A 25,908-nucleotide genomic window follows, 5' to 3' on the forward strand; every position below is an offset into this window, starting at 1 on the left:
GGAACCATATTATATTCTGTCTCACATTAGCATGAAGTCATTTATCTTAGAAGTAGAAACAGAGAATTGTAGAGATGAATGAGCCCTTGGGGGATCATTTAGCTCAGTGGTTTTCAAAATACACTTCGGCAAAGCCCTTGCATTTTTATGATGGTAACTCTCTGCTGCCATTCAGGTCAAGACGGGCAGGAGGGAAGGCTGGATGGAGGGTATGGAGCACCATTGTGTTTTGAAGCCTGGTTTCCATGCTGGATAGAGTTTTAAAAACTACAACTCTTTTTTTATTTTGTAGGTTCAAAGTCCAAGGTTGCCACTAGGTTAACGAAGCCTGAAATCAGAGGGCTAGTTAGTGGCAGAGCCGGGCCTACAATTCTGTATTCTGACTCAGGACTATGCTCACCACCGTTTCGTACTTCCTTAGGTGAGTTGCAGATGTGTGTTAAGGAGATGGGATAGTGAGAGTCGAGATGAGTGAGTTTCCATGGGAGGAGAACAAAGGGGGCAGATCCCAGTCTGGGCTTCAGTGGGGATGCTGCAGAGTTATGTGCAGTAGACAGTCCTGGGCACTTGGAGTAGGCAGGGCTGATGGGGACAAGGGAGGCTGCTGAGGACACCTGGCCCCCTTCACGAATCTGCTGAAACTCAACATTTGTGAAATCTTTCTCTCCCAGGCCATTGCAAATAATGTGGTTTAATTTATCTTAGAGTCATATGGCTTTATAGTTTACAGAATGCTTTTATAGCTTTATATTTAATCTTCAAAAACTCCTACTTTGAGGGATAGATATTATATTTTCCAGTTTCCATATGAGGACACCAGTGGGTTAGAGAAGGCAGGGGTCTCTCCTGAACTCCTAGGCCTGAGACCTAAAGCATGTCTCCTCTGACTCCCCAGACTGAGCTCCTTCCCACCAACCTGTAATACCTCCCCACTCCCACACTGGCAGCTACTTTCCCCAGCCTGTCACTGTCTTTGCAGCCAAACACCAAGGCATTCAGACACAAACATAATCTGTTTCCACTCTTACAATTTAGCTGACCCGTTGCCTGGCTTCTCTCTTTTCCTACAAGCTTTGTAAGTATTGTCATACGTGCTACCGTCAGTGAACGAGTAACATGTGTGTGTTTGGGGAAATGGGCAGGAGACAGGGCTACCCGTGATACTCTTCATGGTTCTGAAACATTTCTGGGACATTGGAGGGGCACCTTTTCTCACTCTCTTGTTTGTCTGTCATCAGCACTAACCAATGACAGCAGTGGTGCCCTGTTGAAAGGAAGAAAGGAAACATAAATGAAAAAGTGCTGCCCTCAATGATATCAGGTTGACTCTCCAACATCTGTTCTATCTCCATCTGTGGAAGCAGCCACATGGTTTCTGGAATAGATCCTGGATCCTGGGGAGCCTCTTTGGTAGATTAAACCAACTAGGATAATACCCTCCCTTGTCAGTGACTGGTTCAGGGACCCGGTGCAACCCAGTCAAGGCATGGCATCCCTCTGCTGAATATTATTGGTCCTAGGTTGGAGGAGTCTCTCTCTCTCTCTCTACACACCCCCCTCTTCTGCTTCTCCCCAGTTACTAATGGCAGCTCTCATAGAGCCATGAGGACAGCCACTTTTGAGAAGAAGCCTATAATTTAGATGATGCAACAGAGGATGGGAAGAACCTGGGTTCTAGAAAGACTGATTGGCCAATTGCGGAGCCCACCCCACCTCCAGTTTTTCTGGTAGGTGGGATAGTACATTTCTCTGTGGTCTTTGTTACTTTAGTCAAAAGCTCCTAACTGACACGATGACCTTTAGGACACAAGAATTTATTGTCTCCAGAAGTGAGATGGAGTCTCATCAAGCAGCCCATATTTGTGCTCAGGAGTCCCTGGTGACCAGGGGCATATGTCTATGAAACAAGTGGTCCAAGTTAGGGGGCACTTTCTTTGTGGAAATGTCATCCCATGATCTCCAGGCTGTACTTCAGGAGTAATTGAATCTGTGCAAACATGTTGACAGTGGATAACGGATTCGCATGTTGTAATTTATCAGTCCTTTGTAGACATAATGCCCGAACACAGGGGACTCCCTTTCACAGTGATTCTCTAGTTCAGTGGGGTGGGTCTTTTGCACGGGGCTCTGCAAATCACGTGGTGTGGCCACAGATGGGGCAACAGACTGTAACCTGTGGACCAACTCTGGTCACGCTCATGTGTTTCTGCATCATTTATCTTTCACAGCACAACAGCAGAGCTGAGTGCAACAGAAACTGTATGGCTCGCAAAGCCCTTTCAGTTTGCTGACCCCCGTACACAGCACTGTCCACTTGGCCTGTAAGCAGTGGCCATCTGGGCAAATCCACAATGCAGCTGGGCGAAGGCTGTCACACCGGTGACCACGCTTGTCAACAATGATCTGTTTTCAGGGTGTTCAGGTGGAAGACACCAATGCTGTTGCTCTTCCAATGTAAGTACTGATGTGGGTAGATGACAAGAAATTTCCTTTAGAGATTATGCTGAGTGAAATAAGTCAAGAAGAGAGAGTCAATTATCATATGGTTTCACTTATTTGTGGAGCATAACAAATAACATGGAGGACATGGGGAGATGGAGAGGAGAAGGGAGTTGGGGGAAATTGGAAGGGGAGATAAACCATGAGAGACTATGGACTCTGAAAAACAATCCGAGGGTTTTGAAGGGGCGGGGGGGTGGGAGGTTGAGGGAGCCAGGTGGTGGGTATTATGGAGGGCACGGATTGCATGGAGCACTAGGTGTGGTGCATAAACAATGAATTCTATTATGCTGAAAAGAAATAAATAAATTTAAAAAAAAATTTAGAACAAATTTTAGAAACAAATCCCATTCCCACTACTCCATATTTATAATACCAGGTATGTATTCTCCTAGAAAACCCTCTCCCCATTAGGCTGCGATGTCTGAGCACATGGGTCAGGTGGTGGTCACCCATAGGTCCCTTCATATGTCTCTGTGTGCATTTCTAATAGGACATCACCTTTACTACAGGCCCAGAGGACAATTCAGTTTATGTTTCTCCCCATCAGGAACAGTAGGATATAAATGAAAGTTACCAGAACCTTCTCCAAGGGCAGGGTTGTCAAAGGGAGGAGGAAGAGAGAGTTTTTGTACCAGAAACCTGCGGAGTAGAAGGAACCCCAGAAAATGGCAAAAAGGGTGTCCTGGCGACATGCTCTGGGATTGTACCAGTGTGCGGTGGACTGGCCCCAACCACGCTTCACCAATGTCCATGAACACCAACTAAGAGGGCTGATGACGCCCTTCATACAGAGATAGCGATCACATCCGAGGCAGTAAGCCTGTGCCTCTGCTCCCTGCCTGCTCCCCTGGAAGGGGGCAGGGTATTCTTTCTCAGGTTGGCACAACAATGACAGGAGCGGTGGGGCTGCCTGCCTCTGGGGGTGTGTGGGTGAGGCCACAGCGGTGGGGAGGGGTCTGGTGCTGTCAGCCAGAGGAGAGAGAGGCTCTCACGTCTGTGCCTTTTCAGGCATTTCTCCCTCCAGCTGCTCTCTACCAACCCGGAGGTTGGTTTAACCAAAATGCAAATCCAATCATGTTGTTCTGCTACTTAAAATCTTGCAATGGTATGGTGGATCAGAGCCCCACTCCTGTGCCCTGGCTCCTGCCCTCTCCTCCAGCCTCATCTCTCCAGCAACCCTGAGCTGACCGGGTCACGTCGTCTCCTGCTGCTGGGCTTTGTCCGCATTGCCCCTGCCCCACTCAGTGACCTGGCTAATCATCCTTCCCTGGCACAGTTCAGCTTAAAGACCCCTTCCTTGCCATTCTTTGCCCTACCTCCCAACAACCCACGATCTTCCCACTTGGTTAGAGGCTTACTTCTCCTACTAGAGGGTAGTGTATGCCCTCTTCACTGCCACCTAAACTCCTTCAAGGGCACAGACTATGACTTACAGATCCTCATTTCCCTGGCTCATCATGCAATACCTACCACATAGTAGACACTCCCACCACAGGCACTGAAAGCCTGGACCTTGAGAAACCAGGACAGAGGCTAAGTGAACCTACTTGACTGTGGCTGTGACATTAGGACCGGGAATCTCTGGTGTTCTAGAAATGGATGATCATAGTAGGACACGTATTGCTTTTCTCTTTACAGGTACCCAAGGAACATTAAACATTTCCAAGCCGCTGTGTTCCCAGGCATTCTTTTGATGTCTCAGCATTACACAGACCACCAGCAAAACGCATCGAGGAGCCTGCCCTGGACTGGAAATGAGAAACCTTCTCTGAGCTGAATTTGTCAGAGCTCCTCCTCAAAGGGCAGAACCTGATCCCAGGGGTTTCTAGCCCAGGGCCTGGCCTTGAAGGTGAGCAAAGAAGACACTGTGTCATCTCAGTGTGTCCCCAAGTGACCTCATTATGAAGAGTGTAGCTGTTTCTGGCTACCTGTGGGAATGTGACAACCCCCAGGGGGAAATGAGTCTTTTCTGCCCTGAGATGCAGGAGCCTTTGTGGATTAATACTGAGAAGCCTGTCTCTGCCTCTGGAAGCAAACTGGGTCCTCCAGGGCAGATACAGAAGGAGAATCCCTGGGGGAGGGGGGGGAGTAGTGTGAGGACAAAAGGAAGTTGTCTCTCAGGTGAGACACAGGAAGGCCACACTGTGACTTCATAACCTCGTTCAGGATCATTTAATAAGTTATTTCGAACATGCTTGGTGCATTATAAGGGAACCGAATGAGGAGTTTAAATTCTAGTTCTATTCTATAATAACAGCTTAGTGAAAACCAGGAGGATCCAGCGTCCACAGATGCCCGAGCAATGGCGAGCTCTGGCTCTCTAGATTCAGAGGTTATCCCTGGGCATTTCTGCTCGGTGGCTGCAAGACACCCTCAGCACAGACAGAGTGTCCCCGAACCAGGAATCAGCCTCTTGGAGCCGCCTTGCGAACACAGATAGGAAGAGGCAGAAGAACAGCCTGGACTTATCACAGACTCTGCGAACGCATGGGTGGAATGTCACTTACATAATCTGGCAGGTTGCAATTGTGCCATAATGTTACCAACCCCGGTTTTCTTAAACCAGTTGAAATCTCTGAGGTTTTTTTTTTTTTTTTTTAAAGGAATCTTTCCGTTTTCTGTCAGAGACAATGCTCCCTGCATGAGTAATGCCCATCAGTTATCAGCAGTTTAGCAGATTGTGCCAGTGTTGACATTTCTTCTTGGCTTAATTGTGCGTGCGTGTGTGTTTTAAACAATGATGCAGCTGTCCCCGTTGCTGGCAATTAGGATATAAAAATGGTGTGCACTGAATCTGGCACAGGGATCAGCTCTCCACGGTTTACTCTTTTGTTTGCAAGGCCTTCCGAGGGTTTGTAGCAGTTCCCCAATTGGAATATGGATTTGGCTTAAAATGGAACCTAGATCCATATATTAATAACAACAACAGGGACTGCAGACCTCCGTGTCTCTATATCTTTGGTCTCTGACTCCTCCGCGATGCTTAAGTCTGTGTGTATGTTAAAGGTACCTTCCGACTTGATACGAAGATGGTGGGATTCACCATTAGGATTAGGAAGGCCCTGTCAGCAGAGGTGTGCGGGACTATTGCTGGGGATCAAGTGACCCAAACGCATCGCACACAGGAGACTACCCCAGCATTCCAGCTGTGGCCAAAGTCAGCATTGGCCCTTGCTGCAGATTCCTGCAAGCTACCTGGCCACGGAGAGAGTCCACACCCAGTATTAAGTAATTCATTTCTCTGGACTATTTTGTCTCTTCGCTTGGTGGGTTTTTTTGCTGTTAGATTAGCTGGTTAATGGTAGCATCATCTAGGGTGGGGCCCAATTCCCATCAGGTCATGGCAAGTTTGAATCAAATACCTATGAAAAGAATAACCCAGCCGTTTAGAAAACTGTTTGGCAGGAATCACTACAGCTGAGCCTTCTGTGACCCAGCGATCCCACTCCTAAATACCGCTACCCCACAGGCAGGTGTGCATATATTCATCAAAGGACACACTGGAAGGTATGTGGCCGCAACTCTCTGGGGTTCTGTCAACAGTAGAGTGAATAAGTCGGTTGTGCTACAGTCCAGCCATGACATTCTATATAGACAGAAGATAGAACAAACAATGGTATCCATCAGCCTCTAACCCATAGTGTGCGAAGCGTGCATTTTCTGGCTCTGGGAAACACATGACCACCAACTTAGGGACTGAGGACAGCACAAGCTTACCAGCTCACGGTGGGACAGCTCGTAAATCTTGCTTCTCTTCAGACAGCCTCACAGGCCGGGAGCTCAGGACTGTCTTCCCAGTTCATTCAGGTGGTGGCGAAATTTATGGTCTTTCTTGTTACTGGAGGACTGAGGTCCCCCATTTTCTTGCGGCCTGTGAGCCAGGAGCCGGTGTCAGCTCTCAGAGGCCGTCCAGAGCTCTTGCCGTGTGGACTCTGTCACGAGAGCCAAAAGTGAAGAGCTTCCCTCAAGTCCGTCTGTCTCATGGCTTCAAAATCTCTTACGTTGGGAAGAGCTTAGTCCCTTTGAAGAGCTCATGTGATCAGGCCCACTGAAAATATGCTCCCTATCTTCAAGCCAACTGATTTGGGCCTAAATTACATCCCACAATCCCTTTACAGCAACACCTAGATGGATGTTCAATTGAGTAACTGGGAGAAAGTGCAAGGGCCAGAGAGGATGAGGCATCTCGGGGGCCATATTAGAATGCTCCCTACCATACACAGTGACATGGAGGAATCTTCCAACCTGTGGCGAGCGAAAGAAGTCAGACATGAAAAGAATATATGAGGTATGATTCTGTTTGTATAAAATGCAAGAATGGGAAGTGCTGATCTTTGGGGCTAAAAGTCAGAATAATGGTTACTCTTCAGCAAAACGTCCCTGGAAAGGAGCAGGAGAGGGGTCTTGGAGGGGGACTGAAGATGTTTGGTGTCTCGATCTGCGTTCTGGTTACACGAGAGTGTTCAGCTTGTGGAAACTCAGCAAGCTGTACATTTTTAGAATAATTTAGATTTCTTGTTTTAAAATAGATCCGTCTTGTTTTTCCAAGGCACTATGCGTTCAAAGACAACTATCTGGCAGAGTACTTGATGGTGGTGGGGAACCAGCGGGAAAAGAAAGGAGATGAGAGTGCCTTTCCAGCAGTGACCGTAGCCCGTGACCTCCGCAGGGGAGGGCCAACTAAGTGAAAAATTAGACTCTGTCAACTTGGACCACTGTGCGGGACCCACCGCATAATCTGTGTGTTCCAGTGGAAAGCAAAGTGCAGGGCCTCCTAGTTCAAAATTATTAAGAGACAATTATTAAAGACAGCAAGAGTGGAACTCTAAGCCAAGGGTGAGGTGGGGTGGGGCAGGGCACTGGCCCCACCAATAAAGCCCTCCCCTGCCTCTGTGGGAGCAAATGCCACACTCCCATTCCAAACACTTCTTGCTAGGTGAGTTACTTTGGACAACTAGACCTTTGGTTCTTTTGATTGTAAAGAGGGTTAGTTAGAGGCTAGCAGGCACTAATTCAATTAATATGCAAAAGCAAGCACTATTTTGATGAGTAAGTCACCAAATAAATATGGGGATTATTATAATAATGGGCCATCTTAATGTTTGTGTTCTTTATTTAATGGACCTCACAGGTATTTATTTGGTACATAAACTCTTGACAGCCCAAGGTCCGCTGCCACCTTGTGCATTAAAACCCATTCCAAGCTTATTGGTGAATCCCTAATCATGAGATCTGCCATCCCGTTCCTTGCTCTCTCCAGCTCCAGAGCAAAGCACTAAAGGGTAAGGGCAGAGCACTGGAGGCCCGTCACTAAAGCCATTTTTTCTTGCTGCGACTATAGTTTCCGTCTATTTGGGAGCTGAATCCTCACCCTGACTCCAGAACGTCCCCAGTGGCTGTAGGGCCCTTGGAAAGGGCGCCCTGAAATAATCCAGGAGGGCTCAGGGGTGAACGCTGTGGGCGCGTGACTCTCCAGGACGTGGGAGACTGCGGGGTCAAGGTGACAGGGCTGGCTCTTGGCTTGCAGGGCGGGGGTGGGGGGTGAGGGGGATTAGGAAAAGGGGAGCGCATCTAGGGGCTTGGATTTCTGAAGAGGCACGACTTTGGCGTTGCCTTTCTGTGCCCTCTGAAGCACCAGCCTTTCCAGACCTGCTGACTTACTCAAGCTTTGGGGGACCGTGGTACCCTAAGGCGGCCGGCTGCCTGACCTAAGATTTATGAGCGGCTCCGAGGATGAGACATGGTCCCAGTGTCTCGGTGACAACCAGGTCTTTGAGGAACAGCCGCGGGCCGCAGCTGCGGAGAGGAAGGAGGCCTGTGGCTGGGGTGTAGAGCCTCTGAATTTTCTCCCTGCAAGAGTTGGGTGCCCGGAGCGCAGGCGGGCAGCCCCGCAGGCCATCAGCATGCAGGAGCCGCGCGCGCCCGTCCTTGAAGGGTTGCCCGCTGACCTTGCTCCGCTTTCTCCGGAGAAATCTCCCGAGCGCGAGGACGTGGCCACCGCGGTGACTCAGTACCCTGCGCGCCGCAAGCAAACGCTCCCTTCCAGCATGCCCAGCTTCGCAGCCGCGCCTTCCCCTTCCTGCCCCCTTTTTTAATTCCACGATTCAAACCTGGCGTTTTCCGCTCCACCCCTCCCCCTCTCCACCGCCCGCCAGTCATTCGCCAGCCTGTCCGGGTGTTTGGTCCCCCCACCTCCCATCTACAGAACTGAAGGCCAACCTTCGCGCTGCCTCGCTGCGGGCCTTGGGATCGGACGTGGCCGGCCCGGACAGGGCACGGCGCGAGGCGACCGCGATCCGGAGCCCGACCGGAGGGGGCGGTGCGCCGCGCTCTCGGGTGCACCAGCGGACGGCATCCGGGCCCCGCTCCTCATTGGTCGTCACCTCGGCGGGGAGGGGCCGCCCCGAGCCCGGGGCACCTGGAGTCGCCTCTCCGCAGGGAAATCGGCGGCTGCCGTGCACGGGCGCCCAGAGGTAGAGGCGTCCGGAGGGAAGGCCCCGGGCCGCGGCCGAGCTCCCCGCGATCAGCTCTGCCTTGCCCGCCGCCCCGGCGCCGGTCACGCTCGGATGCCCCCTGCGCCCTCCCCGCCAGGCGGAAACTTTGCCCCGCCAAGTCCCCCGCCCGGCTAACAGCGCCGAGAGGCACCTGGTCGATCGCGCGCCCCGCCGGGGCCCCGAAACCCCGTGCGTGATTGCGGGGGCCCCCCGGCGTCCGGCGCCCGCCGCGCCCCGCCGTGCGCGAGCGGCCGCCAGGATGCGCTACGCGGACCCCTCTGCGAACCGGGATTTGTTGGGGAACCGAACTTTGCTCTTCATCTTCATCTGCGCCTTCGCCTTGGTGACCTTGCTGCAACAGATCTTGTACGGCAGAAACTACATCAAGAGGTAAGAAAGTCCGAGCGCGGGTGAGGGTGCAGGGAGCTCGCGGGCCAGTCCCCAGGTGGCGGCAGCAGCGTCGGCCCGGGCGTCCCCAGAGTCAGGGGCCCGGGTTGGGAACCTGGCCGCGAGCACGGCCGCGTTGGGGTTGGGTCCTGGCGCTCCGAAGCGCATCTCTCCTCCCAGCGGCATGAGAGCGCCTGCCCTGCGTGGGCCGGAGTGGCCCGACAACTTTGTTCTCTTGTGTAAATGGGGGACAGGTTGGAATTCCGAGTGGCTACGCCGATGACGAATCCATCCGAATGCCCCGAGGGGCCACAGGAGTCAGATCGGTCACCCCCAAATCTAGGGCGCCATGGCCGTTTGGTTGGAGGGGAGGCTCCCTGGTGTGGAGGGCTCAAAACCGAACAGGATTACCCTGAGTCCAGAACTTCTGTGGGGGCTCCTGGGGGGAAAGCGGCAGGTTAGGTGGGGAGTGATAATGGGTTGGGACCGTGACTGGAATCGTCAGTTTTCATAAACCGGTAACCACGGTGCGTGCGAAACACAACCTGATTCCTCCTGTAGCAGATGGTTCTTTCTCATCCTTACACAGAAGGTCAGAGCGGCAGACGAAGTTAACTCTCCCCTCCTTGGGCTCTCTTCCCAGCCCACCCCATCCACCCGCCGACTCTTGTTAAGAGAAAGAGCAGTAGGAGGATGTGTCACAGCCTGGGTCCCTGCGTGTGTGAAAATGCCAGCCAGTTCCTTCTGCTGGCCAGGAGAAATGCTTCGGGGTACTCTGCCTAGCTCCAGAGCTTGGGGATAGCGCTGACCCTAGGATGCTCCCACATGGGAGCCCCTTTTGGAAGTAGCCTAGCTCTCCTTTCGCCTGGAGTTTTGTTCTTTGCTGCTGTTAGGCTACTCCCTTCCCTGTCCCTGTCCCTATCCCCGTGCTGGGGAGTATGAGGCTCCTTGCCTGGGACATTTGCATTTAACCAGCCATGCACCCTCCCCCCCCACCTCCCCAGACTGCATTCTTCCCTCATGGAAGGCAGCTGATGAGCTCTGCATGGTGCTGCTGGTTTTAAAGGACATTTTCAGAGTCCCCTGGCTGGCTTGGGTCTGCCTCCCCTTCTGGCTCCTACTTCCACTCCAAGATAAGCCCATGCAAGGACTGGCAGGTCCCAGATGGCCTGCTTCTGCCCTGTTGGCCTCCACCTGCTGCACTTGTTTCCTCCTCAGCAGGCCCACTCTGGGTTCCTGGGCCCCGTTGGCACTGACTCAGTACTGCTGGGCCTGTTGGGATCCATGCTGCCTGGTCGACAGTGAGAAAACATCCGTGCTCATGGTCAGCACCAGCTCAACTCCTAACTGCTTGCTCTGCCATACCTGCCCTGGTCTTGGGTGGCTGTGCGAGCCACCCAGAGTTCAGCAGGCATGCTGATTGCCTCCCATCCCTCCCTCACACCCAGATCGTGACTCCCTGAATCTCAGATGCCACCTCTGGCGCCTCACTCCAGGGACATAGGTTCAGTCCAGTCAAGCAAGAAAAACTGACCTGTACTTGATACGGGAAGGATGCTGTGGGGGTCTGTGGAGAAGCAGATTGTGTGGTCCTGGTGTTCAGGAGGCCTGAGGTCTCTTTGGGGAAACAAATGGCCACAGATGAGCTAGTTAAGTAGTGAGTGTTAACCTGTCTGAGGAAGGACATATGAATGGGCTGGAGTAGTTAGGGAAGACTGCCTAGAGGAGGTAGAACCTGAATGGGTCCATGTAGGAAGGGTGAAATTTAGGTGTGTGTCTGGGTGAGGGGTGGTGGTGACATGCAGAACCAGAGCTAAAGAGCATGTAAGCAAACGTGCAGAGATGGGGCACCACCTCCCTTCCGCTCTCCCATGCCCGGACCACCCACTCAATTGTAATGAACCACCTGGGTGTGATTATTGGTCTGTGTCCGGTCTAGGAACACTTCCCACTTGAGTGTTCCCCAAACACGTTTTGGGACAGCCTCATGAGAATCACCTGCAGGGGCCACTGATACACAGGTGCTTGGGCTCAGGATTGGATTCTCTGGGGGGTGGGTCCAGTTCATGCTTGTTACCAGGTCCCCACAGGGCTCCTAGCAAGCTCCCCCTGCTGCTCTAGACACAGTTCTCAAGGGAGAGCAGTGTTACCCCAGGCAGTACCTGGAAACATTTTTGTTTCTCACACTGGGAAAGGAGAGAGCTGCTGGCGTCTTGCAGGGAGAGGCCAGGGCTGCTGTTAAGGATCCTACAACTGCATCATCTGCTTCCCCCAGGAAAGCATTGTCCAGCCCCAAATAGCAATAGGGCTGACATGGAGAAACCCCTGCTCTGGACCGGAACCTCCACGAGGCAGGGCCCTCCACGCTTGGGTCCCACCTGCACGCTGAGCACCAAACATGGTGCCGGGTCCATAGTAAACTCTCAATAAATACAGGATAATGAAGAAATGATTGAAAGTTGGGTGTGTGTGTTCGTACACGTGCACGTGGGGGTGGGGTGTGTGTGCACATGCACCTGTTTGCCCACGTGCGCCCCTGGTAATTGGAAGACACGGTGAAGAAATGGATCCAACTGGTAAAAGGGAGAATGTGGAGAACGGGGACAGATTTAATGTTGGGTGAGTAGCTTCTGTGAGGTGCTTTGTGGATGGGGAAGGGCAGATTGAACCGGGTTCCTTCACTCACAGGGAGCCGCATGTGGTCTTTGAGTAGGGTAATGATGGGATAAAAGCCTGTGGGGAGGAAGGCTATTCAGGCTCTGTAAGGAGAGGTTAGTGATGGGGAAAGCCTGGGAGGCTCTTGTGACAGCCTCGTCCAAAGTGAGGAGACTCTGGTGCAGAAGGCAGATCTACTTTAGACCTTGGGGATTCCTGAAGGCTGCCATTTTTCGCTTCTGTGCCGAGCTGGGTTAGTTGGTGATGTATTCAGCAAAGCCTCCATTGTTTGCCACCTCACAGAGAGCTCAGGAGCACAGAGATGACAGGCTATTTCAGGGAGAATTTGGGCCAGACTTCACCAGAAGGGAGTGGGGGATGTGAGTCGGTATGTGTTCTTCCCTTGGACCCCTGGTCTCTGTGCTGTGTGGTCGCCCCTTCTGGGGACAAAACTGAAGTTTCCCGTTGATGTTCTTGGCTTCCTCCTATCCGTACTTGATTGAGCACGTACTTAATGAAGATTTGCTCTATGCCGAACACCACGTTAAGTGCTGAGGACAGTGGTGTGGCAGGCTGACACAGTCCATGGTCTCCGGGGAGCTTGTGGTCTGCTAGGAAGACGGAAAGGCGTAATACAAACATAAGCCAAATTGGGGATGTGAGCAAGGGCTTCCAGAAATCCGGAGGGACCCAGAGTGGATCAGGATGGCTTCAAGGTGCATGGAGGCATTTGAAATGGGTCCTAAAGAAAGGAAAATGACCCGTAGGCATGGTAGAAGGGTAAGGAAGGGGGATGAGAGCCAGCTTGAATGAGGATAGCCAGTGCCAGGGAGAGCTAAGTAATTCAACATAACTCAGATATCACAGCTGTGTACCTGGGGGCAAGGTGAGGCAGGCAGGGTCTGATTGTGGAGAATCAAGGAGATGTGTGTGAAGAAGCATGTCTGGGGGAAAGAGGGACAAATTTGAGTCTGGATCTGTTAGGAAACTCACTGCAAGGAGCTGACAGGGAGCTATCCAGCAGCTCCTTGGAAGTGAGCTCCAGAACTGTGGGCGGAGAAGAGCCAGGCTAGCAATGGAGATTACTTAGTCACCACCAAAATCAGTGTTTTCCCAACTTTTATAATCGTTAGCCGCCGTAAGAACTATGTTACACCCAGGGATCTAGAACACACTCACGTACACATCCATTTGAAACAGCCATTCTGTGAAACAATATTTGACCTTCTTATAAGAAACCTGCTTTAATATTTTCTATTCCATTTCATTTGACAAATAAATCCGGCCTTTAAAAGGAAGGGAAATCTGATACATAATGTGGATGAATCTTTTTTTTTCCCAACATGGATGAATCTTGAAGATGTTATGCTAAAATAAACCTGGCACAAAATGACAGACATTGTATGGTTCTACTTATACGAACCACCTAGATTAGTTAATTCATAGGGACAGAAAGTAGAATGGTGGTTGCAGGGGCTGGAGGTGGGGTGGGAGTTAGTGTTTAGTGGGTATAGGGTTTCGGTTTGGGAAGATGAAAAACTTTTAGAGATGGCTGGTGGTGAGGGCTGCCTAACAGATTGGCTACACTTAATACCACTGAACTGTAGACTTAAAAATAGTGAAAGTGGTAAATTTCTGTTATGTCTATTTCACTGCAATACGAAAGTTTAAAATAAATTCTAGGGGTAAACCACGAAGTTGATTTTATAACTTATTGGTTTGGAACCCTTTGTTAGAAAAGCACTGGTTCCATGATGAGGTTGGATGAGATCACCCAGGAGAAGGCAGAGTAAGGGACGATGAAGGTCAGGGCACAGTGGTGAGCCTTAAGGAATCCCTGCATCTAAGGGTCCAGAGCGGAGAGCTGTCTCTGGAAATTGAGGCTGCAGAGAGGTAGAGGGGAACAGCTGTTGAGGAAACCAAGGGATGATGGTGCCAGGCAGAGAGTGGTCCCCTGTGGCACACATTGCAGAGGGATCAGGTAAGATAAAACCTATCCAGATTTGGCTGTGTGGGTAAGGACAGGTCTGGGGGAGTGATGGGTCAAAAGGATTTTCTAGAATCAGGGTCATGGAAATGGTACCCTCTTCCTTTAAGCCTCCCACTGCCCCCAAGCTCCTTTATTAGTGCTAAAATCTTTACATAAACTTTTGTCCCTAAAGTGCTGAGGACTAAAAGTACTTACACTTTAACAGAGGGGCAGGAAAGGGCAGTAGTTTTTTTTTTTTTTCTGTTTTGTGGTTGTTTCTCCTTTAGTTAGAAATAAAAGTCCTTGTAGATTTTATTTTATTTTATTTTTTTTACAATCTGGCATCAACCTGCCTTTTAAACTTAATCTCGGAGGAAGACCAGATAGGCATGGGCCTCCCATGTCCTCTTTTTATGTCTTTCAGTGAAATTTTATAATTCTTCATAAAGAATTTGAACATTGCTAGACTTCTTTCGGGCTGCATAGCTTTAACTGCTATTGTAAAAATTTATTTTTTAAAATTGTATTTTTGAAACATTTATATATAGTATATATACAAAAACATATACTAAAGTGTGTGTGTGTGTGTGTGTGTGTGTGTGTGTGTATCTCATACAGAATTTGTAAAGCATTTGTAGCTAGTATATAGAAATAAATTTGATTTTCTTATGTTTTGATCTTATAAACAGGAACTGGATAATGTATACATAATGACAATAGTTTATCTGGAAAATCTTCTGGGATTTCTGCATAGACTTTTTTTCCTTTTATCACAACCCTGTACCTTAATTATTTTTCTTGTCTTATTGAGCTGGTGAGGACCTTTGATATAAGGTTCAGTAAAAATGCCATAATGAATATCTTGGCCTTAATTCTGATTTTTTTTAACTTTTTTTTTAAGATTTTATTTATTTATTTGACAGAGAGAGAGAGATCATAAGTAGGCAGAGAGGCAGGCAGAGAGAGAGAGAGAGAGGGAAGCAGGCTTTCTGCTCAGCAGAGCAGATGTGGGGCTCGATCCCAGGACCCTGAGATCATGACCTGAGCTGAAGGCAGAAGCTTTAACCCACTGAGCCACCCAGGTGCCCCTTTAACTTTCTTTTTAAATAGATTTCTCCAAATATAATTTCCCCATTTGAAGTGTATAATTAGATGATTTTTGGTATAGTCACATCACTGTGTACCCATCACCAGAGTCAATTTTAGAACATTTTCATTACCCCAAAAAGAAACTAGACTTCTTAACCATCTTCCCCCAGTACTCCCACTTCTAGCTGTAGGGATATACAAACACTAATGCATCTTCTGTCTCTATAGCTTCGTCTGTTCAGGACATTTTCTACAAATGGAATCATATGATATGTGGTCCAATATGACTGTCATCTTTCATTAAGCATAAGGTTTCCAAGGCTCATCCATGTTAGGGCATGTGTCAGTACTAACCTTCCTTTTTTCTTTTTTAATATTTATTTATTTATTTGAGATAAAGAGAGAGCACATGAACATAGGCGAGGGGAGGGGCAGAGACTCTCCAGCAGACTCTGTGCTAAATGTGGAGCCTGACGTGGGGCTTGATCTCAAGACCCTGAGGTCATGACCTGAGCTGAAATTAAGAGTTGGCTACTTAATGGACTAAGCCACCCAGGTGCCCAATATTTCATTTCTTTTTATTGATGAATAATATTCCATTTATAAATATACCATATTTTGTCAGTCTGTTCTTCAGTGATGGAAATTGGCTTTTTGTTTTCACTGTTATGAATAATGCTGTGATGAGCATTTGTGTCCAGGTTTCTGTATGGACATGCATTTTCCTTTTTCTTCGGTATATACCTACAAGTGGAATTGTTCTGTCATATGGTAACTCTTGTGTTTTACCATCTGGTTGCCGCACACTTTTCCAGTTGCCACACTCCTTTCCAAAGTGTTTTTGCCATTTTATACTCCCTCCAAGAGGTGCATGAAGTTTCCAGTTTTTCCCTATTTTTAAAAACACTCATTGTTATCTTTTTGGTCATAGCCATCTTTGTGGTTTTGAAGTGGTATTCCGTTGTGGGTTTGATTTTGTATTTCTCTGATGACTAATGATGTAGAACATACTTTCATGTGCTTATTGGCCATTTGGATGTTTTCTTTGGAGACATGTCCATTCACATCCTTTGCCCATTTTTAAATTGGATGATTTGTCTTCCTCTGATTGAGTTGTGAGAGTTCTTTATAGCTTCTAATATAAGTCCCTTATGAGAATAAGATTTGCAAAACATTTCTCTTATTCTAGGGGTTGTCTTTTTACTTTTTTGATGATATCCTTTGAAAATTTTTAGTTTTGATGAATTGTAATTCATGTATATGTATGTCTGTATATATATATATATATATATATAGTTGTTGCTGCTGTTGGTTGCTTGTGCTTTACGGGCTGTTTCCATTAAATCACAGCCTATGTACACTGCCCAGTGTCACAAAGATTTATCCCTGTGTTTTCTTTTAAGAGTTTAAAATTTATTTTTATTTTTATTTTTTTAACATTTAAAAAAAAAGATTTATTTATTATTTGACAGAGAGAGAGCTCACAAGTAGGCAGAGAAGCAGGCAGAGAGAGAGAGGGGAAAGCAAGCTCCTTGCTGAGCAGAGAGCCCGATGCAGGGCTTGATCCCAGGACCCTGGGATCATGACCTGAGCTGAAGGCAGAGACCTAACCCACTGAGCCACCCAGGTGCCCCTTTTTTGTTAACATATAATGTATTATTAGCCCCAGGGGTACAGGTCTGTGAATCACCAGGTTTACACACCTCACAGCACTCACCATAGCACATGCCCTCCCCAGTGTCCATAACCCAGCCACCCTCTTCTAAGAATTTTATAACTTCAGCTCTTATGTTGAGGTCTTTGCTCCATTTTGAGTTATGTTTTGTCTAGTGTATGATTAAACCTGATTTTAAGGAGAATTATGGTACAAGTGTCCCCATTGAATTTATCTGCTTAAAATTTTCTTTTCTTTTTTTTTTATGTTTTGTAGATAACCTCTAAGATATTAAGACTCCCTTCTGGAGTAGGCTAATGAGTTTTGTTTACTTGTGTCACCGTGTTTGGATATTCATTTTATCAGATGCTTTTTCTACCTCTATCGGGTGATATGTAGTTTTTCGCATGTAATTTTTGATGTGATAAATTACATGAATAGATTTTCAACTTATAATTTGGGGGCTAAACCTAGCTTGTTCATGGTGTATTATTTATTTTCTACGATGTGAGATTTTGTTGGCCAGTATTTTTATGTACGGTATTATATCTCATTTTAGTGAATAATATCAGCATCTCATCTTCTTATAGAATGCAGTCTCTGGTCTTAAAACCAGTCTTGTAAAAGGAGTTGGGAATATTCCCTCTTCATTCTGTGGGATGATTTATACAGGTCTGAGATCATCTGTTCTTTGAAAGTTTGGTAGAACTCGCCTGTACAGCCATCCACACCTAAGGTTTTCCTAGTGGGAAGACTGTAAGTTACTAATTCCATCTCCTTAATGGTTAAGGATGATTTCTCCAACCACACAGGAGCTGAGGCTGGGTCTATTTCATCCTGCCTTTTGTAGACCCGGCTCTCCTCTCTGCTGCCTTTCCTCCAGCCTTGCTCTCTCCTGTGCTCGGAGGGTGCCAATCTGGGCTGCCTGCACATGGCTGGTGCAGGCCTGAGACCTGAGGATATGAAACTGGGTCAAGAAAAAGCACAGCCTGACTCCACGCTTTAGTCTGAAGTTGTGTGCGAAGGCTCTTCTCGCAGAACCAACCCTCCTGTTCGACTGCCCTGAGAAACAGGCACAGCACAGGAGATGGGACAGCGGGGGTGGGAAGGTCCATCTACCTTCCCCTTCTGGAGGGGACGAGTGCCGCGCGGGGACCTGGTGGGAATGGATGGTCCCCCAGAGAGGAGAAGGGATTCTGAGCTGACTGGCACCGGGGTGTGTGCTTGGCCGGCGGGATGACCTTCTTGTTTTGCTGATCAGAGCAAGCTTGTCTTGAGAATCTGATGCAGGGCTGGGATTAGGGTGAGGGAAGCCTGGCACCCAGGGGACAGGACTCAAGGAGGCCTCTCTTCTACGAGTGTGCCCTGCACCCGTGTGAGTCTGAGTGGTAGGGGCCGCCTTTAGTTTTGGCCCCTGGAAACCTTGCTTGCCTCAGTCCAGTCCCGACCCTGACCTGCTGTGTGCCCAGGCTGCACTTAGTCATCTGTCAGCTGTGTCTCCCTTCCCCAGATGACCCCCAGGGATGCAGTGCTGCCCTCTCACTCTTCTCCCCACCCCCCTCTCGGTCCCATTCTTTTCTTTCTGACATTCCTACTTATCAGGCAAATTGTACCTCTTAAAGGACTTAGCATCTCTTCTGTGACTTACCCAGGCCCCACTCACTTCTCCTCTAATACCCTCTCATCCAAAACTTCTCAAGTTTGGGCCTTAACCCTATGTGTAGGGACCCCTGCCCCCTCCCTACCACACACCTGAAGGATCCATCAGGTAATGATACGGATTATTAACATTCCTTAAGTGTTCATGAGCCAGTCTCCGACCTGAGGAGGTAATCCTAAGTGAGGATTGTTTCATGTAATCCTTACAGGAGTCCTGTTAAACAGATACAATCATCTTCCTTTAAAACTCACTCAGAGAGGCGGGTAACTTGTATAAGGTCACATAGCCTGCAAGACCCGTAAACGAGACGTTTTATCCATCTCTGCATTCCCAGGACCTAGCACAGTGCCTGACATTAATTGCTGGACAAATGGATGCACACAGAGGGAACTGCTCGTGGCTCCTGGGGGATGCAGGCAGTTCAGCATCTGGCTCGTGATTTCCACTCAGGTCATGACCTTAGGGTCATGAGATGGAGCCCCGTTTCGGGCTCCATGAGTCTGCTTGTCCCTCTCCCTCTGCTACCCACTCCAGCTCTCTCTAAATGAATGAATGAATGAATAAGTAAATACCTTTTTTTTTTTTAAAGGAACCCCCAATCTTCTCCTAATTATTGTCAAACATCAATTAAATGTGCACTCAGCTTAATACTGGGGGGATAAAGTGATGTGATAAGGAATTATTAGATAAAATACATGTTCTTAAGGAGCTTAGAGCACACATAAAGAGACAAATCTGAAAAATATGTAAAACTGTACAAATGAACTTGCAGTTGTGTGGCATAAGTGATAAAGCTTGTAGGGTTCAAAGGAGACAGCAGTTGACTGATGAGTAGCCTGGCAGGACCTGATGTGGGCTTTGGGGAGCTAGTGTATTCCAGGGGGTGATTCTGGGGGACAGGCTGGGGTGTTAAGACTGCAGGTGCAGGGGATGGGAGTCACAGAAGGCTTTTGAATTTCCTTTTATTCCCTGGTGCTCTGTGAGGCGGAGGGCCCTCTCTGGTCCCCGTTTAGTATTCTGTAATGTGAGAGGGTGAGTGGGAGGTTAGTTGTTTTTCCCAGCTCTGATGAGGGGGGGCCAGCCCTTCAGCATAAAGGCTTGGGCCAGATTTTGCCAGTCCTCTTTGTGAGGGAGCCACGGGTCCTGCAGAGATGGGAGATGGGAATGAGGCTGGTAAGCCAGGAGATGTGGGTGGGACACCATGCATTGGGGGTGCCAAGGTTATTGGGAGAATCAAATGTGCTGTGCTTGCTCCAGCTTGAGATTGTATCCGATCTGTGTTCCTCCTGCTGAGCCTCTGAGCAAAGGAACCCAAGCCTCTCCCTGGTCCCCCAGTATACCAGCTTTCCACGCTTCTCCCGGCCCATCAGGCTGAGGATCAGTATTTCTGGGACCAACTTTGCTCTTTCCCCAGAAATAAGCTGCAACCCTCCAGAAGAAGGCTTAGAGGACTCAAGACTCCCCCCAGTGTTTCCTCTTTCTTCAGTGTCAGGCTGGGTTGCTGTCCTGACACAAGTTCATTACTCTGGGTTTTCTTGACCCACCAGGGCTTGCAGAGCTGATGTTCCCACTCCCGGGGCCTCCAGCTGGTGGAGGTGCCATTCTGCACGTCCAGTCTCCGCCTCCTCTTACTTAAGGTTGAGTGATAGGTTGGTTGGTTGTTTCATTCATTCATTCATTCATTCATTCATTCATTCATCTGTTTGTTCATCCAGCAAGCATGTACCAGACCTTTGGTGTTCAGTATAATAGCCACTCGCCATGTGTGGCTATGGAACCCTGGAAATGTCACTACTCTAAACTAAGATGTGCTGTAAGTATAAAATACATACTAGATTTCAAAGACATAGGGGAGCCTGGGTGGCTCAGTCAGTTAAACGTCTGCCTTTGGCTCCTGTCATGATTCGGGGTCCTAGGATTGAGTCCCATATCGGGTTCCTTGCTCAGCAGAGAGACTGCTTCTCCCTCTCCCTCTGCTTTTCTCCCTGCTTATGCTTGTTCTCTCTGTCAAATAAATAAAATCTTTTTTAAAAACAGATTTCAAAGACATAATATGAAAAAAGATGTAACCCATCCCATTGGTTTTTTAAATTATTATATATTGAAATGACAATATTTTAGATGTATGAGGTTAATAAGAATATATTATTAAAATTCATTTCAACTTTAAAAAAAGAGATTTTATTTATTTATTTGACAGAGATCACAAGTGGGCAGAGAGGGGGGGAAGCAGGCTTCCCACTGAGCAGAAAGCCTGATGCGGGGCTCCATCCTAGAACCCTGAGATCATGACCTGAGCAAGGCAGAGGCCTAATCCACTGAGCCACACAGGTGCCTCTCAACTTTTTTTTTTTTTTTTTTTTTTTTTTACTTCTTAGAAAACTTTTTATTTTGAGAATTGTAGATTCACATACAGTTGTAAGAAATTATACAGAGAGAATCTGCGTACCCTACTCCTGTTACCCAGCTGCTACCATCTTGCAAAATTACAGTACAATATTATAACCAGGAAATCCACATCGATACAATCCATCAACCTTACTCAGATTATACTAGTTTTACATGTACTCATTTGTGTCTGTGTGTAGCTCGTTCTATGGAATTTTATGATGTGTTTGATATTTTTATTTTAATTTTTTTATAATGTAGCTATCAGAACATTCTAGATGACATCTGTGGCTCCTGGTGTATTTCTGTTGGATAGTACTACTCTAGTCTCTGGTTGCCAAGATGTATGGAACTCTGCTGTATACTAAGTGCCATGTGGGCTGGGGTTCGGGCACAGAGAGACCCCCAGGGCCTCAGATGACATGGAAGCCTCTTACATGGAGAAAAGTGGGTACTCGTTTGGCACAGAGTGGGGGCTTCAGTCCTTCCCACCCGGGTGCCTCTTCCTCAACCCCACCCTCTGCCATGTCCCTTCCCTCCTCTACAGAGTCACAAAGGGTCCCCCAGTGCCCCACAGAGCCAAGCTGGAAACCACGGGCCAGGGCTGAGCATCTGAATGGAATCTTGAAGAAAGAGTAAGGTCTCACCTTGGAGGATTAGAGAGGGACCCCAAGTGTATGGTCAGGGCTGCTGTAACGGTACCACGAACTGGGTGGCTTCAACTGAGAGTTGCTGTCACATAGTTCTGGAGGCCAGATATCTGGGGTGAAGGTGTCGGCAGGGTCGATTCCTTCGAGGGCTATGAGGGAGAGTTTGTTCCATGCCTCTCCCATGGCATCTACTGGTTGGCCTGTGATCTTTGGCATTCCTTGGCTTCATCTTCACGTGGCGTTCTTCCTGTGTCCGGATTTCCCCTTTTTATAAAGACACCAGTCAGTCATATTGGATTAGGGGCCCACCGCACTTCGGCATGACCTCATCCTAATTTAACGAATTACCTCTGCAGTGACCCTATCTCACAGGGACTGGGGTCGGGGAGGACTTCAACATAGGAATTTTGGAGGAACACAGTTCAACCCATAAGAGCCAGAAGAATGAGCAGGAGCAAAGGCTGGTGCACGAAATGATTGGAGAAGTTCAGGTGGAGGGGGCTCCCCAGCGTGGGGGGAGAGTGCGGGCTGCTAACCTCGGAGAATCTGGGACGTGTCATAAGATGGAGGAGATTGAATTAGTGGGAGCTCGTAAGAGAGTAGTTGGAGTGAATGAACGCATGAGTGTTGGGGGGCCCCCCATGTGTCCTCCTCGTTCCATTGCCCTCCGAGGGGGCAGGGGGTCCCCACTCTGTTCACTGTGGTCCACCATTGGGGGCCTTCATGCCAGAGGACAGCTGGAAGGTTGTGGGTGTACCCCCAACCCCTCCCTCACCCTGTGTTCCTCCTGCAGCAGCCTCTCTTGGAAGGGGTGGTCTGGAGTACCAGCCCAGGGAGCACAAGGTTTGGACGTGGGCCTGGGGGGGCCCAGACTCCTCTGCGGTGCCTAAATGGGAGGTGGCAAGGTGGTCTCAGAATTATGCCTGGAGCTTGTCCGGTTTCTCTCTCTCTGGACCCCTCCCATGGCTGGGTGTTCCCGTGTGTATCACCCCCCACCCTCGTCACTGCCCTAGCACTGCCAGTACTGAGACCCCTGGGCCCCGGCCCAGCCATTCCTTAGTCAGAGGCCTCTGCAGGGCAGTGGACGGTCTTCGAATCCAGGAGCCTCTATCTGCTCCCTGGGCCCATGCATTCCAGGCCTGGGGACTCTCAAGGAGGGCAGCCCTCTGCCACCTCTGGGCAGGGCCACTGGGGAGTACAGGCCCCCCTCCTCTCCTCTCTCAGCAAGTCCCCACCTGCAGCAGCTTTTCTGTTGCCCCAAATGAAAGTCCCCACAGGTGAACCCTAGGGATGAATCTACTTCCCTTCCCTCCCCCCGAGGCTCTTCTGGGGAGTATGTTACCATCCAGCCCTTCACAGAGAAATACCATGAGTCACTGGTGTGTCAGGAATGGGGACAGGCAAAGGAGTATGTGGAACCTGATAATTATGCCCATTAATCCCACTGAAAAGGCTTCCCAGCTGGCAGGCACTTCCGCTTGGATCTGGGTGGGAAGGTCCTGGCAGCTCTGACCAGCTCCTTCTGGAGACCCAGAGCGGTGGAAGGTAGGGGAGGGCCTAGCACTTGCAGGCTCCCAGGTGGCCCAGTGGAATTCTTGGCTCCTCAGAAGATGACATGGTCCCACCTCCCTCTTAGATGACTTTGAGGGAGCGCAGAAATGTGGCGCTGCTTCTCTGAGCCCAGGCCTTGTCACCTGCCCTGATTCACTCAGCCCCAACTACATAGACCCTCTTGCCAGCCCCAGAAGAAGCCATCACACCCCTCAGGGCCACCACAGGTGTTGGTTCTGGAATATTCTTCCTCAGGAGCCACCTGTTGCCTCATTACCCACTTCCCGTCCTCTCCATTTTACCTCCCAGAGAGGCCCCCCGACTGCCCAGTGTGGACTGGTACCCTCACCACTCCAAACACCTTATCCCCCCTTGCCACCCTTAATTTTTCCCACAGCACTATCCACATCTGACACACTAAACATCGTGTCACCTGTTGGCTTATTGTCACTGTATCTGTCTCCCTCTGGTAGCGATTGTCATTGGGGCAGAGCCTTTTTCGACTGGTTTGTTGTTGAACCCTGGCACCCAGCCTGGCAGGGCTCTTTGATAAATACAGAATAATAAAATAAATATTTGAAATATATCTGCCTGTATAATAGAATAAAAATAGCTTGGAGATAAAGGAAACATATCCTCAGTCAGCTGTGAGGTACGACACCAGCGACTTGCTGATGATTGATAGAAAAGGAGTCATACCTTTGATTTCACAAACTTGGTATGAAAGGAAGAGTTTGTTTCCTTCTCTTCTTTTAATTGAGCCTTATCCACCAGCTGGTGGGAAACGGAGTCTATCATCCCCGAAGGGACTTCCATCCACACCTTCCCCCCCACTGCTCCGGGTTTGTGGAGAACAGTGCGGTTGGGGGCTCCCAGGGCCACACCGGCCTTAGTCAGTCTGCTCACTGCTCTCCGGAGGCTCCCAGAGCCATGGGTCCAGCCTCCGGGGGTGCCCCACGCTGTGGTCTTTCTAAGGTCCTGCTGTCTGTTTAGAGGGAGATGTGGTGGTGGAGCCCCAAAGCAGGAGGCAGGCTTCCTGGACTTGAGGCATCTTCTGTCCCCCTCTTAGACCAGAAGGCCGTGACTTCCCCTCCTGGACGCCTAGCACAGTTTCTTCAGGGAGCCGGGAAGCTTTCAGCCCCCACAACCCACAGGGCCCTAAAGTAAGAGGATAAAAAGCCCAGCTCCCTTCTTGGAATGGGGGAGGGAATGAATAATTCAATAGATTATCCTCCCACAAAAGTTAAGTACTGTTGTTTTCTGAATGACTTTCTTCTTTTATTATTTTTTTCCCCATGGAGTCAACTCAAGGTTGTCCTGGCAATAATAGCAGGTCAGGCATTTACAGTCCTATGGCTGGCTTTGCCAGTGGGCGAGGGGGCGGGGAAGGGGTGGTCACAGGCTCCGGGGACCGCACTCCCCTGGGCTGCCTAGGTGGGCGCCCCCCGCGGTGCTGAGCTGGTCTGTTTTGCCTGAGCCAGCCCCCAGGACAGAAGACCCTCAGATGTGCTGCGGGCAGCAGACTCCTGCGATGGGACCCAGGACATCCCCTGAGCTGCGACAGATGAGGCACACTGTCTCCCTCTATGGACAGGGGCCCCTAGGGGTGGGGGTGGGGGCGGGGGTCCCCGGACCTCAGCCAGCACTGCGCATGTGGTCTGCACAGTGTCCCCACTTAGAACTCATGAACCCACTTAAACACTGGGGTGACCTAGATGCCCACGGAGGGATCTGGGTGGGCATCGGGGAGACAGCTCACCTCCCTGATACGTTGGTCAAGGACCCTGGGGGACATCCTAGACAGCGCTCCTTGCTTGGAAGATGCCAGGGAGTTATGCAGATTTCCCTCAGGTCGCTCGGCTCAACAGGGGCAGCTCCGGGCCGACGGGACAGCAGCTCCGACAACCATCGCTGTCCCTTCCCCTCAGCTTAGAGGCTATTTATTATCAAGAGTTTTATTAAACATTTTTTTCTCCTTCATTTGTCTCTTTTCCCCTGAGTTTACCTCCGCTCACCACCCCCCCCCCCTTTATTTTTGCTATTTGTTTTGTTCTCTGACTTTGAAGTTTAAGGTTTTCTCACTTGCTGGTTTGTGGCCTTTCATTGCCTGTTCACACTTCAGGGCAAGCCAGTCTCCAGAAGGTTCACCGGAGCTCTGTGAGGTGGGCACTGTCTTAGGACAGTGGTTCTCCGCTGGGGGCATGTGGACCCCCCTGGGGACGCAGGGTAACCTCTGCAGACATTTGCGATCGTCCCAGTGGGACAGTGGGGAAGGAGGTGCTCCTGGCATCCAGACAGTAGACTGGGGGGCACAGCTCAGCCCTGCACTCCTGCCCTTGGTGGCCCTGGGCCCCCATTTTCAGAGCCTTCTTGAGTTGTGCACAGGGAATAGATTACCCCATAAACAGCCGGGCTCCACTCTCTCAGGTCTGGGGAGGTAGCTATGAAGAACGCACCACATAGGACCTTGACCTCGCTAAGCCTCAGTTTCCCTATGTTTACAGTGTGTAACCTCAGCTCTGCCGGGAGAGGCGGAAGGAGGGCACGGGTGTAAGTGAGCAGAGAACAGGATACAGGGCTGTGGTTTATGACCATCCCCCTCATGGGTGGGCATCCGCTTTATCTCCAGTGAAGGTGTGATCAGGGCGACATGTCCCTTGGCACAGCAGCAGCAAGAGGCGCTGTTAGTTAGATGGGTTTCATCAAGTATGTGAGTCTTGAGTACCAACTGCCTCATTTTCTTGCCAGAGGCCTCCAGTTTGGCTGGCAGAGTGGCGACCCGCTGGCCAATTGGACGGGGCTCTTTAATGTCACGGACGACCCAGCAGTGCAGAGCGGCAGTGACTCCAGCTCCAGGTACAGACCCCAGTGAATGGCCTGGGAGGGGGGTAACCCCGTCCCCAGGTGGC

The 25,908-nt window shown here is 49.6% G+C and overlaps 1 protein-coding gene and 1 long non-coding RNA gene across 6 annotated transcripts in view; one reads left to right on the plus strand and one right to left on the minus strand.

The window, feature by feature from the left end:
• Positions 1 to 1,795: 1,795 nt before the first annotated feature.
• LOC131811350 (uncharacterized) lies at positions 1,796 to 8,812 on the minus strand. Of its 4 annotated transcripts, none has more exons than XR_009345899.1 (3): positions 8,722 to 8,812; positions 6,220 to 6,434; positions 1,796 to 2,503 (listed from the first exon to the last, which is right to left on the minus strand). It is a non-coding gene; the product is annotated as an uncharacterized LOC131811350 (long non-coding RNA). The 4 variants fall into 4 exon arrangements; XR_009345900.1 differs by having other exon boundaries at positions 6,220 to 6,747; positions 8,722 to 8,804; XR_009345902.1 differs by lacking the exon at positions 8,722 to 8,812 and adding an exon at positions 8,451 to 8,536.
• An 11-nt stretch (positions 8,813 to 8,823) lies between these two features.
• Positions 8,824 to 25,908, plus strand: part of ST8SIA5 (ST8 alpha-N-acetyl-neuraminide alpha-2,8-sialyltransferase 5) — a 60,222-nt gene continuing 43,137 nt past the window's right edge. The window contains exons 1-2 of one of the 2 annotated variants that reach the window (XM_059139799.1): positions 8,824 to 9,386; positions 25,748 to 25,855. In XM_059139799.1, coding sequence (XP_058995782.1) covers positions 9,256 to 9,386; positions 25,748 to 25,855 — 239 coding nt within the window. In that variant the 5' untranslated portion in view covers positions 8,824 to 9,255. The remainder of the gene's footprint in view (positions 9,387 to 25,747; positions 25,856 to 25,908) is intronic. The other variant, XM_059139800.1, reaches the window with a different exon arrangement.

This window comes from Mustela lutreola, chromosome 11, assembly GCF_030435805.1.
Source record: "Mustela lutreola isolate mMusLut2 chromosome 11, mMusLut2.pri, whole genome shotgun sequence".
NCBI lineage: Eukaryota > Metazoa > Chordata > Mammalia > Carnivora > Mustelidae > Mustela > Mustela lutreola.